The sequence below is a fragment of the Plutella xylostella genome, chromosome 17 (genome assembly GCF_932276165.1).
Source record: "Plutella xylostella chromosome 17, ilPluXylo3.1, whole genome shotgun sequence".
Classification (NCBI taxonomy): Eukaryota; Metazoa; Arthropoda; class Insecta; order Lepidoptera; family Plutellidae; genus Plutella; species Plutella xylostella.
The window spans coordinates 9,736,373-9,749,107 of NC_063997.1; the positions used below are offsets into that span (position 1 = coordinate 9,736,373).

Sequence of the window (12,735 nt, forward strand, 5' to 3'; positions counted from 1 at the left end):
AAGTTCGCCCTTACACACTTATCTCTTAGACAAGTAAACCACTATCTCTGACTTATCTTCTACAATAATTTTACACCTATACTTACCTATTCACAACCCCCACCACTCCCCAGCGAACCTCGACAAGCTCCGCTCCATCGAGCGGCTCGGCCCGACGCTCCCGTACCTGTATGACAAGCACATACCGCGCGTACTGAGCGCCATCACTAGTGACGCACTCACGTGGGACCTGATGACCCCGGACCGGTGTCTGTTGGAGACTGTGCTGGTTTATTCTGGTGAGTACTGGTTGATCAAGTGTTGGTGTGATGACGCATTGTACGCGCAAGCTAATTTGTACATAGTCTGTTTATATTATAGGGATTAGAAGCGCACTACCTACGTTCCGGCTCGCTCATAAATCACATTATCAGTACTAATGCCTTATTCGGAGAACGGTACCGACTAGTATTATTTACTCTAGGTATGGTGGAGATTTGTACATAATTCTCCGCCATAGTAGGTACCTATACTAGTGAGTGCCGCCGCTCCGCCCGCTGGCGTCGTGGACGCGGCCTAAGTTACAAGCAGAAGCACTCAACCGTACTTTATACTTTACATTATGTAAATTACATAGTATTTGTATGTATAGACGTCACTACCAAACAGATACCTATTATGTTCCACGACAGCTGATGTAACTGGAGACTCTAACACCCACAGACTGGGCTCTCGGGCCCCAGCTCCACCTCATAGCGCCGCTGCTCAAGGAGTGCCTGGCGACGCCCAAGGTGGACCCCGAGGTCAAGCTGAAGATGTTCACCACGCTGTCCACGGTGCTGCTGAAGAGACAGCACAACTTCCGTAAAGCTGAGAGGGAGAAACTGGAGGCGTTTTTGAAGATTGTTATTGAAGGTTTGTAAGTTTATGTGTTTTGTTTTTTAGTCTATGGACCATAAACAAGTCAGATAAGAATAGAGTAAGTATTTCAGTATATAACAGGAAGTTGATATAATGGATATGGGTTATGTACACACATTATAACCGAGGGAGCATGCTTTATCATAGTTAGAAACATCCAAAGATTCTATAAAGAATAAAACAAATAATTATGTGACAATGCTGCCCTCTTGTGTTCCTTGGTAACCTAATATATTCCCCCATTCTTTCAACCAACTGAGCATACTTTCTTACCAACAGAGGTGATAGTCCCGAACCTAGTCTGGTCGCCGGGGCGTACCGCCGAGGCGATCCGCACGGCGGCCGTGGCCTGCCTGTGCTCCGCTCTGCAGGAGCACCCGCAGAGTGACGCGGAGCTCGATGAGACCAAGAAGGGAGAGGGGGATAGTGGTGATGAGGTGGGTGTATTTTGTAATGAGGTTAAGTGAGGTTTCTTCGGTTGAGTGAGGTTAGGTCGCCGGAATAGAGAAGCTTCGATGAGATATTTTGCATAGATTTTTAGCTCGTCGAAGTATAGCTCTCTCTATAGCGTACTTATTGAAGGACTTTAAATCAGTACCTAAACAGTCCATCAAAATGGCGTCCACGTTTCTGCAACATAAATCATCATCGTCAAGTCGGTTAATGAAGTTTTATTCCTCAAGAAGACTTCCTGAGAATAAGACGCTATATAAAGCTGGATTACCACTGACTGACTGACATGATTGTTCTCCCAGAAGGAGCCATTTTTTGATATGAAAATGTTTTAGGGAAATGTACAGGGTGCTCGGGTGAGTAGAGAAAAACCTCGACTTTTTAAAAAAAGTTGTAAAAAAAAAAAATTTTTTTTGTTCCTCCGTTTTGGTGACCATACATTTTTTTATATTTCGAGGGTGTATTTAGAGTGTCTGACAGATTATAAAAAAAATATAAAAAAATAACAAAACAAAATGGCGGCCGAGTTGCAGTGAGGTAAAGTTTAGGGCGTGTCAGACCCGACTTGAGGTGAATTGATCTCCCGGAAGGGGGGGAGGTGGGGGGATGGTGTTTTTTGCAAACGGTGGGGCACATGATGAAATTTACGGGAAAATTCCAAAAAATCTTTTTTTTTTCATTGCGGGGGGAGGGGAGATTTTTTTATAAAAACGTGTTTTTTCGGGGATTTTCAAAGCATTTTTTTATTGTGTTGGGGGCATTTGACAGGTTTTACTTGTATGGAGCGGTTGTGTAGTTTGGCGAGTAGAGTTGCCATGTGAAAGAATTTTCCCCATTTTTAGGGTAAATTTCGAGATTTTCCCCAAAAACATGAAAAGTAGAAATCGCCACTTTTGATTTTAAAATTTGATGCAGTTTTGTCGGAAAGACCCGTACTAATGACATTTGACCATTTTTATTACTTTCGACTGGCAACCCTGGGCGATAGGCGAGATTATATTTTTTCCGATTTTTTTACGTCGACCCAACTTGAGGTGAATTGATCTCCCAGAAGGGAGGCAGGTGGGGTGATGATTTTTTTTGTACACGGTCTGATGTATGGTGCAGTTTATGGGAAAATTCCGAAAAGTTGAAAAACAAAATGGCGGACTGCTTTGGCGGCCATTTTGTAAAAGTGACTTTTTTTCACGATTTTTGATTAGTTTTTTCACATGTTTAGAGTGGTTGGGGAGGTTTGTCTTGTATGGCGCATTTGTGTAGTTTGATGGGTAGACTATACCAGTTAAATAAAATTTCCCCATTTTTAGGGAAAAATTTGAGATTTTCCCCAAAAACCTGAAAAATAGAAATAACCGTTTTGGATTTAAAAAAATGATGCAGTTTAGTCAGAAAGGCTCATACTAATGACATTTGACTATTTTTATTACTTTCGGCTGGCAACCCTGAGAAATACGGGAGATTATATTTTTGAAAAAGTTCGACGTCGATTCAAGTTGAGGTGAATTGATCTCCCAGAAGAGGAGGAGGTGGGGTGATGATTTTCTTTGTACATGGTTGGATATATGGTGAAATTAATAGGAAAATTCCGAAAACTGCAAAAATCAAAATGGCGGATGAAGTGGCAGCCATTTTGTAAAAGAGAAATTTTACATGTTTTAAGGCTATTTCACCTGTATTGAGTGGTCTGACAGTTTTGACTTGTAGAGCGCGTTTGTGTAGGTCGATGCATTTAGTTTGCTTATGAAATAAAAACTCCCCACTTTTAGGGAAAAAATCAAAATTTCCCTAAAACATGGGAAATTTTACATAAATATGCAATTTTATCGTTTTGTGATGGTCTGAGGGGATTCGAATGTAAGGCGAGTTTGTGTAATTAAATGCAAAGATTTTTATTTAATAATAAAAACTCCCCACTTATAGGAAAAAAAACAAATTTTCCCTAAAAACATTGGGAAAATTTACATAAATATGCAATTTTATCACTTTGAGATGGTCTGAGGTGTTTCGAGTGAATGGCGTATTTGTGTAGTTAAACACATACAATTTTAATTTAAAATAAAAACTCCCCACTTATAGGGAAAAAAATCAAAATTTCCCTAAAAACGTATTAAAAATTACCAACATTAGCAATTTCACCCCGTTGAAGTGGTCAGACAGATTTATGGTATATAGCGCATTTGTGTACATAAATACAAACAATAATTATTTAAAATAAAAACTCCCCTTTTCTAGGGAAAAAATCAAAATTTCCCTAAAAACATACAAAAAATTACCAACATTAGTAATTTCACCCCGTTGAAGTGGTCAGACAGATTTATGGTATATGGCGCATTTGTGAAGATAAATACAAACAATATTTATATTATAATAAAAACTCCCCACTTGAAGGGGAAAAAATCAAAATTTCCCTAAAAACGTAGAAAAAATTACCAACATTAGCAATTTCACCCCTTTGAAGTGGTCAGACAGATTTATGGTATATGGCGCATTTGTGTAGATAAATACAAACAATAATTATTTAAAATAAAAACTCCCCACTTCTAGGGAAAAAAATCAAAATTTCCCTAAAAATGTACAAAAAATTACCAACATTATCAATTTCACCCCGTTGAAGTGGTCAGACAGATTTATAGTATATGGCGCATTTGTGTAGATAAATACAAACAATATTTATATTATAATAAAAACTCCCCACTTTTAGGGAAAAAATCAAAATTTCCCTAAAAACGTAGAAAAAATTACCAACATTAGCAATTTCACCCCTTTGAAGTGGTCAGACAGATTTGTGGTATATGGCGCATTTGTGTAGATAAATACAAACAATAATTATTTAAAATAAAAACTCCCCACTTTAAAGGGAAAAAATATTTTCCGAAAAATCATACAAAATGTAAATCGATTTTACCACAGTTTAAATGCCGAGCGCAGCGAGGCCATATTCCTTCTACAAGCTATACCAAAATAAAACCAGCAAAGCGCAGCGAGGCATCCGACAACTAACCCTGCCATAAAGAAAAGAAATCCGAGCGAAGCGAGGCATAAGGTATCATAATTATTAATATCAATAAAGAAAAACTACGGAAAAAGTCCCGTTTACGAAGTGGAAAGCCGAGCGAAGCGAGGCAAAACAACCTAAACCATCAATCCAAAACCTAGAGAGCCGAGCGGAGCGAGGCAAAACTACTGAACCCAACATCCGAAAACCCGACGAGCCGAGCGAAGCGAGGCTAAAGCACAATAAACAGCAAGTGCCTATGTAACTGCAAAGCCGAGCGAAGCGAGGCAAAACAACCGAGACTACCATTCCGAGACCTGGAGAGGAGCCGAGCGAAGCGAGGCTAAACTACTTTAATCACCAACTGCCTGTTTAACTGGAGAGCCGAGCGCAGCGAGGCAAAACAATCCAAACGATCATACCACAAACCTTGGAGAGCCGAGCGTAGCGAGGCAAAACATTTTAAAACATCATACCACAACCACTGAAGAGCCGAGCGCAGCGAGGCAATACAACTCAAGTATTACCTAACCGTAAAAGAGGAGCCGAGCCAATCGAGGCAAAACAATGCGAACCACCATACTGCAAACCCTGGAGAGCCGAGCGAAGCGAGGCAACACTACTCAAACCCTCGCAAACACAACTACGTATATAACCTGAGAGCCGATTGTGGTTAAGAAATAACTTGAATGAATAAAAAAGAAAGACAAAGTCTAAGTTTGGCCGCGTTTATATAGTTCCATATACGTGTGCAACCAATTATGAATTCAATTTCAGTAAAGCATAGTTCTATAATGTTAAAAAACGCACTTTATCCTCCTTACTGTGTCTTAAACAGCAAACCCACATAAGAAATTAATGAATAAAAAAAAGCCTGTAAATTTCGTTGCTATGAAAAAGTTTCTTTTCAGGACAGAAAAAACTAATAATCGAGACGCTAGAAAAACGCGCGAATGGAGGTGACTCAGATTTATGAGGTATTAAAGAACCCAATATTTGTACACAAAACTATGTTCGCTCGCTACTAGGTAAAGTTTACGAAACCAAAAAATGTCCATATAGATCAGTTTCTCTACCGTATTTGTGTGAGACAATCCGTAATTTAAAAATAGTTTTCACGGCAAATATTAACATTCCTGTGAGGTTTTAAAAAACATTTTGTGAGTGGAACTTATTCATTGCCCGGGAGTGTACAACGGATATTTCTTGAATTTGTAAGTTGTGAGTGTATTATGAGAAAATCAATACCCATCTACTACCATACTGAAATTAGATTTCAAGGGAAAACTAAACCCCATAAAATATTCGATACGTTTATAGTCAAGTGAATAACCGTATCTGACCAAAATTCATACTGAAAACCGTATCACACCTAAAACAAAATCATGAGTACCCCTTTAATGAAGAAATACATAGTAAAAGCAGTTTATAAGGCATAACAAAACGCAACAAGGATTTGCTACGGTATGTTTACGTCAATACCCTGCTGAAACCGAAATTCATACTGAAAACTGTAACCCCCCCTGAAATAAAATCATCAGTACCCCTTTTATAACGAAATTCATACTGAAAACAGTTTTTAATCCAAAACAAAACACAACATAGACTTGCTACGGTTTGTTCAAGACAATACCTTGCTGAAACCGAAATTTATACTGAAAACTAATCCCACCTGAAACAAAATCATCAGTAGGTACCCCTTTAATAAAAAAAAAACATAGTGAACACAGTTTTTAACGCATAACAAAACGCAAGAAAGATTTGCTACGGTATACTCAAGTCAATACCCTGCTGAAACTGAAATTCATACTGAAAACTGTCTCCCACCTAAACCAAAAGCATCAAAGCCCCGCGCGGCTGCTTGCAGCCCGCGCCACAACGCGACCTCTAGTTATAATATATAAAGCTGGATTACCACTGACTGATTCATTGACATAGTAGTTCTCCCAGAAGGAGCCATTTTTTGATATAATAATGTTTTAGGGAAATGTACAGGGTGCTCGGGTGAGTAGAGAAAAAATCCGAAAATTAAAAAAAAGTTGTAAAAAAAAAAATTTTTTATTGTTCCTCTTTTTTGGTGACCATACATTTTTTCATATTTCGAGGGTGTATTAAGAATGTCTGACAGATTATAAAAAAAAATATAAAAAAATAAAAAAACAAAATGGCGGCCGAGTTGCAGTGAAGCAAAGTTTAGGGCGTGTCAGACCCGACTTGAGGTGAATTGATCTCCCGGAAGGGGGGGAGGTGGGGGGATGCTGTTTTTTGTAAACGGCGGGGAACATGATGAAATTTAAGGGAAAATTCCAAAAAATGTTTTTTTTTCAATTGCGGGGGGAGGGGACATTTTTTTATAAAAACGTGTTTTTTCGGGCATTTTCAAAGCATTTTTTTATTGTGTTCGAGGCATTTGACAGGTTTGACTTGTATGGAGCGGTTGTGTAGTTTGACGAGTAGAGTTGCCATGTGAAAAAAAAATTCCCCATTTTTAGGGTAAATTTCGAGATTTTCCCCAAAAACATGAAAAGTAGAAATGGCCACTTTTGATTTTAAAATTTGATGCAGTTTTGTCGGAAAGACCTGTACTAATGACATTTGACCATTTTTATTACTTTCGACTGGCAACCCTGAGCGATAGGCGAGATTATATTTTTTCGGATTTTTTTACGTCGACCCAACTTGAGGTGAATTGATCTCCCAGAAGGGAGGCAGGTGGGGTGATGATTTTTTTTGTACACGGTCTGATGTATGGTGCAGTTTATGGGAAAATTCCGAAAAGTTGAAAAAACAAAATGGCGGACTGCTTTGGCGGCCATTTTGTAAAAGTGACTTTTTTTCACGATTTTTGATTTGATTTTTTACCTATTTAGAGTGGTTGGGGAGATTTGTCTTGTATGGCGCATTTGTGTAGTTTGTTGAGTAGACTGTACCTACTAAATAAAATTTCCCCATTTTTAGGGAAAATTTTGAGATTTTCCCCAAAAACCTGAAAAATAGAAATAACCGTTTTGGATTTAAAAAAATGATGCAGTTTAGTCAGAAAGGCTCATACTAATGACATTTGACTATTTTTATTACTTTCGGCTGGCAACCCTGAGAAATACGGGAGATTATATTTTTGAAAAAGTTCGACGTCGATTCAAGTTGAGGTGAATTGATCTCCCAGAAGAGGAGGAGGTGGGGTGATGATTTTCTTTGTACATGGTTGGATATATGGTGAAATTAATAGAAAAATTCCGAAAACTGCAAAAATCAAAATGGCGGATTAAGTGGCAGCCATTTTGTAAAAGAGAAATTTTACATGTTTTAAGGCTATTTCACCTGTATTGAGTGGTCTGACAGTTTTGACTTGTAGCGCGCGTTTGTGTAGGTGGATGCATTTAGTTTTCTTATGAAATAAAAACTCCCCATTTTTAGGGAAAAAAACAAAATTTCCCTAAAAACATGAGAAATTATACGTAAATATGCAATTTTGTCGTTTTGTGATGGTCTGAGGAGATTCGAATGTATGGCGCGTTTGTGTAGTTAAATGCATAGATTTTTAATTAATAAAAAAAACTCCCCACTTATAGAAAAAAAAAAAAAATTCCCTAAAAACATGGGAAATTTTACATAAATATGCAATTTTATCGTTTTGTGATGGTCCGAGGGGATTCGAATGTATGGCGCGTTTGTGTTGTTAAATGCATAGATTTTTAATTGATAATAAAAACTCCCCACTTATAGGAAAAAAAACAAAATTTCCTTAAAAACATGGGAAAATTTACATAAATATGCAATTTCACCCCTTTGAAATGGTCAGACAGATTTGTGGTATATGGTGCATTTGTGTAGATAAATACAAACAATAATTATTTGAAATAAAAATTCCCCACTTAAGGGGAAAAAAATCAAAGTTTCCCTAAAAACGTAAAAAAAATTACCAACTTTAGCAATTTCACCCCGTTGAAGAGTTCAGACAGATTTATGGTATATGGCGCATTTGTGTAGATAAATACAAACAATAATTATTTCAAATAAAAACTCACCACTTGTAGGGAAAAAAATCAAAATTTCCCTAAAAACGTAGAAAAAATTACCAACATTAGCAATTTCACCCCTTTGAAGTGGTCAGACAGATTTGTGGTATATGGCGCATTTGTGTAGATAAATACAAAGAATTATTTTTTAAAATAAAAACTCCCCACTTTTAGGGGAAAAAATATTTTCCCTAAAAACATACAAAGTGTAAATCAACTTTACCACAGATTAAGTGCCGAGCGCAGCGAGGCCATAGTCCTCCTACAAGCTATACCAAAATAAAACCAGCCGAGCGCAGCGAGGCATCCGATCGACAAGTAACCCTGCCATAAAGAAAAGAAATCCGAGCGAAGCGAGGCATTACGTATCATAATTATTATTATCAATAAAGAAAAACTACAGGAAAAGTCCCGTTTAAGAAGTGGAGAGCCGAGCGAAGCGAGGCAAAACAACCTAAACCATCAATTCAAAACCTAGAGAGCCGAGCGGAGCGAGGCAAAAATACTGAAATCAACATCCGGAAACCCGATGAGCCGAGCGAAGCGAGGCTAAAGCGCAATAAACAGCAAATGCCTATGTAACTGCAAAGCCGAACGAAGCGAGGAAAAACAACCGAAATTATCATTCCGAGACCTAGAGAGGAGCCGAGCGAAGCGAGGCTAAACTACTTTAATCACCAACTGCCTGTTTGACTGGAGAGCCGAGCGCAGCGAGGCAAAACAATCCAAACCATCATACCTCAAACATTGGTGAGCCGAGCGCAGCGAGGCAAAACATTTCAAAACATCATACCACAACCACTGAAGAGCCGAGCGCAGCGAGGCAATACAACTTAAGTATAACCTTACCGTAAAAGAGGAGCCAAGCGAAGCGAGGCAAAACAAGGCGAACCACCATACTTCAAACCCTGGAGAGCCGAGCGAAGCCAGGCAACACTACTCAAACCCTCGTCAACACAACTATATAACCTGAGAGCCGATTGTGGCTAAGAAATATCTTGAATGAATAAAAAAAATACAAATTGTATGTTTGGGCGTTTATAGTTCCAATTATGGATTAAATTGAAGTAAAACATAGTTCTGTAAAAATAGTCTTAAACAGCAAACCCACGTAAGAAATTAATGAATAAAAAAAGCCAGTGTATTTCTTTTCTATGAAAAAGTTTCTCTTCAGGACAGAGTAAACTAATAATCGAGATGCTAGAAAAACGCACGAATAACTCAGATTTATGAGGTATTAAAGAACCCAATATTTGTACACAAAACGATGTTCGCTTGCTACTAGGCAAAGTTTACGAAACCAAAAATTGTCCATATAGATCAGTTTCTCTACCGTATTTGTGTGAGACAATCCGTAATTTAAAAATAGTTTTCACGGCAAATATTAACAATCCTGTGGAGTTTTAAAAAACTCTACAGGAATTGGGGTCGTATGGGGTCGGCATTTTGAATTGAGTGTATTATGAGAAAATCAATACTCATCTACTACCAAATTTCATACTGAAATTAGATTTCAAGGGAAAACTAAACCCCATAAAATATTCGATACGTTATAGTCAAGTGAATAACCGTATCTCACCAAAATTCATACTGAAAACCGTATCACACCTAAAACAAAATCATCAGTACCCCTTTAATGAAGAAATTCATAGTAAAAGCAGTTTATAAGGCATAACAAAACGCAACAAGGATTTGCTACGGTATGGTCACGTCAATACCCCTGCTGAAACCGAAATTCATACTGAAAACTGTAACCCCCCTAAAATAAAATCATATGTACCCCTTTTATAACGAAATTCATACTGAAAACAGTTTTTAATCCAAAACAAAACACAACAAGGATTTGCTACGGTTTGTTCAAGTTCAAGTCAATACCCTGCTGAAACCGAAATTCATACTGAAAACTAATCCCACCTGAAACAAAATAATCAGTAAGTACCCCTTTAATAAAAAAAACATAGTGAACACAGTTTTTAAGGCATAACAAAACGCAAGAAAGACTTGCTACGGTATATTCAAGTCAATACCCTGCTGAAATGGAAATTCATACTGAAAACTGTCTCCCACCTAAACCAAAAGCATCAAAGCACCGCGCGGCTGCTTGCAGCCCGCGCCACAACGCAACCTCTAGTTATTATAATATATATAGCTGGATTACCACTGACTGACTGACTGACATGATTGTTCTCCCAGAAGGAGCCATTTTTTGATATAAAAATGTTTTAGGGAAATGTACAGGGTGCTCGGGTGAGTAGAGAAAAACCTCGACTTTTTAAAAAAAGTTGTAAAAAAAAAAAATTTTTTTTGTTCCTCTTTTTTGGTGACCATACATTTTTTTATATTTCGAGGGTGTGTTTAGAATGTCTGACAGATTATAAAAAAAATATAAAAAAATAAAAAAACAAAATGGCGGCCGAGTTGCAGTGAAGCAAAGTTTAGGGCGTGTCAGACCCGACTTGAGGTGAATTGATCTCCCGGAAGGGGGGGAGATAGGGGGATGGTGTTTTTTGTAAACGGTGGGGCACATGATGAAATTTATGGGAAAATTCCAAAAAATTGTTTTTTTTTTACTGCAGGGGGAGGGGAGATTTTTTTATAAAAACGTGTTTTTTCGGGGATTTTCAAAGCATTTTTTTATTGTGTTGGGGGCATTTGACAAGTTTGACTTGTATGGAGCGGTTATGCAGTTTGACAAGTAAAGTTGCCATGTGAAAGAATTTTCCCCATTTTTAGGGTAAATTTCAAGATTTTCCCCAAAAACATGAAAAGTAGAAATAGCCAGTTTTAATTTTAAAATTTGATGCAGTTTTGTCGGAAAGACCTGTACTAATGACATTTGACCATTTTTATTACTTTCGACTGGCAACCCTGCGCGATAGGCGAGATTATATTTTTTCGGATTTTTTTACGTCGACCCAACTTGAGGTGAATTGATCTCCCAGAAGGGAGGCAGGTGGGGTGATGATTTTTTTTGGACACGGTCTGTTGTATGGTGCAGTTTATGGGAAAATTCCGAAAAATTGAAAAAACAAAATGGCGGACTGCTTTGGCGGCCAATTTGTAAAAGTGACTTTTTTTCACAATTTTTGATTGGTTTTTTAACATGTTTCGAGTGGTTGGGGAGATTTGTCTTGTATAGCACATTTGTGTGGTTTGTAGGGTAGACTATACCAGTTAAATAAATTTTCCCCATTTTTAGGGAAAATTTTGAGATTTTCCCCAAAAACATAAAAAATTGAAATAACCGTTTTGGATTTTAAAAAATGATGCAGTTTAGTCAGAAAGGCTCATACTAATGACATTTGACTATTTTTATTACTTTCGGCTGGCAACCCTGAGAAATACGGGAGATTATATTTTTGAAAAAGTTCGACGTCGATTCAAGTTGAGGTGAATTGATCTCCCAGAAGGGGGGGAGGTGGGGTGATGTTTTTCTTTGTACATGGTTGGATATATGGTGAAATTCATGGGAAAATTCCGAAAACTGCAAAAATCAAAATGGCGGATGAAGTGGCAGCTATTTTGTAAAAGAGAAATTTTACATGTTTTAAGGCTATTTCACCTGTATTGAGTGGTCTGACAGTTTTGACTTGTAGAGCGCGTTTGTGTGTTTAGGTACGCTTAATTTTTCTATAAAATAAAAACTCCTCACTTGTAGGGAAAAAAATCAAAATTTCCCTAAAAACATGGGAAATTTTACATAAATATGCAATTTTATCGTTTTGTGATGGTCCGAGGGGATTCAAATGTATGGCACGTTTGTGTAGTTAAATGCATAGATTTTTAATTAATAATAAAAACTCTCCACTTATAGGAAAAAAAAACAAAATTTCCCTAAAAACATGGGAAAATTTACATAAATATGCAATTTTATCACTTCGATATGGTCTGAGGGGTTTCGAATGTATAGCGTGTTTGTGTAGTTAAATGCATACAATTTTAATTTAAAATAAAAACTCCCCACTTATGAGGAAAAAAACAACATTTCCCTAAAAACATGGGAAATTTTACATAATATGCAATTTTATCCCTTTGAGATGGTCTGAGGGGTTAGGAATGTATAACGCAATTGTGTAGTTAAATGTATAGAATTTTAATTTAAAATAAAAACTCCCCACTTGTAGGGAAAAAATCAAAATTTCCCTAAAAACATGGGAATTTTTTCATAAATATGCAATTATATCCCTTTGAGATGGTCTGAGGGGTTATAAATGTATAGCGCGGTTGTGTAGTTACATGCATGTAATTTTAATTTAAAATAAAAACTCCCCACCTTTAGGGAAAAAAATCAAAATTTTCCTAAAAACGTAGAAAAAATTACCAACATTAGCAATTTCATCCCTTTGAAGTGGTCCTACAGATTTATGG

General features: G+C 37.2%; 1 protein-coding gene across 1 annotated transcript in view; it reads left to right on the plus strand.

Annotated features, from left to right (window-relative positions):
• LOC105380235 (dynein axonemal assembly factor 5) overlaps positions 1-12,735 on the plus strand; it is a 40,922-nt gene that overhangs the window by 8,806 nt on the left and 19,381 nt on the right. Inside the window, exons 8-11 of the mRNA XM_048626918.1 lie at positions 114-278; positions 703-894; positions 948-958; positions 1,161-1,337. Coding sequence (XP_048482875.1) covers positions 114-278; positions 703-894; positions 948-958; positions 1,161-1,337 — 545 coding nt within the window. The remainder of the gene's footprint in view (positions 1-113; positions 279-702; positions 895-947; positions 959-1,160; positions 1,338-12,735) is intronic.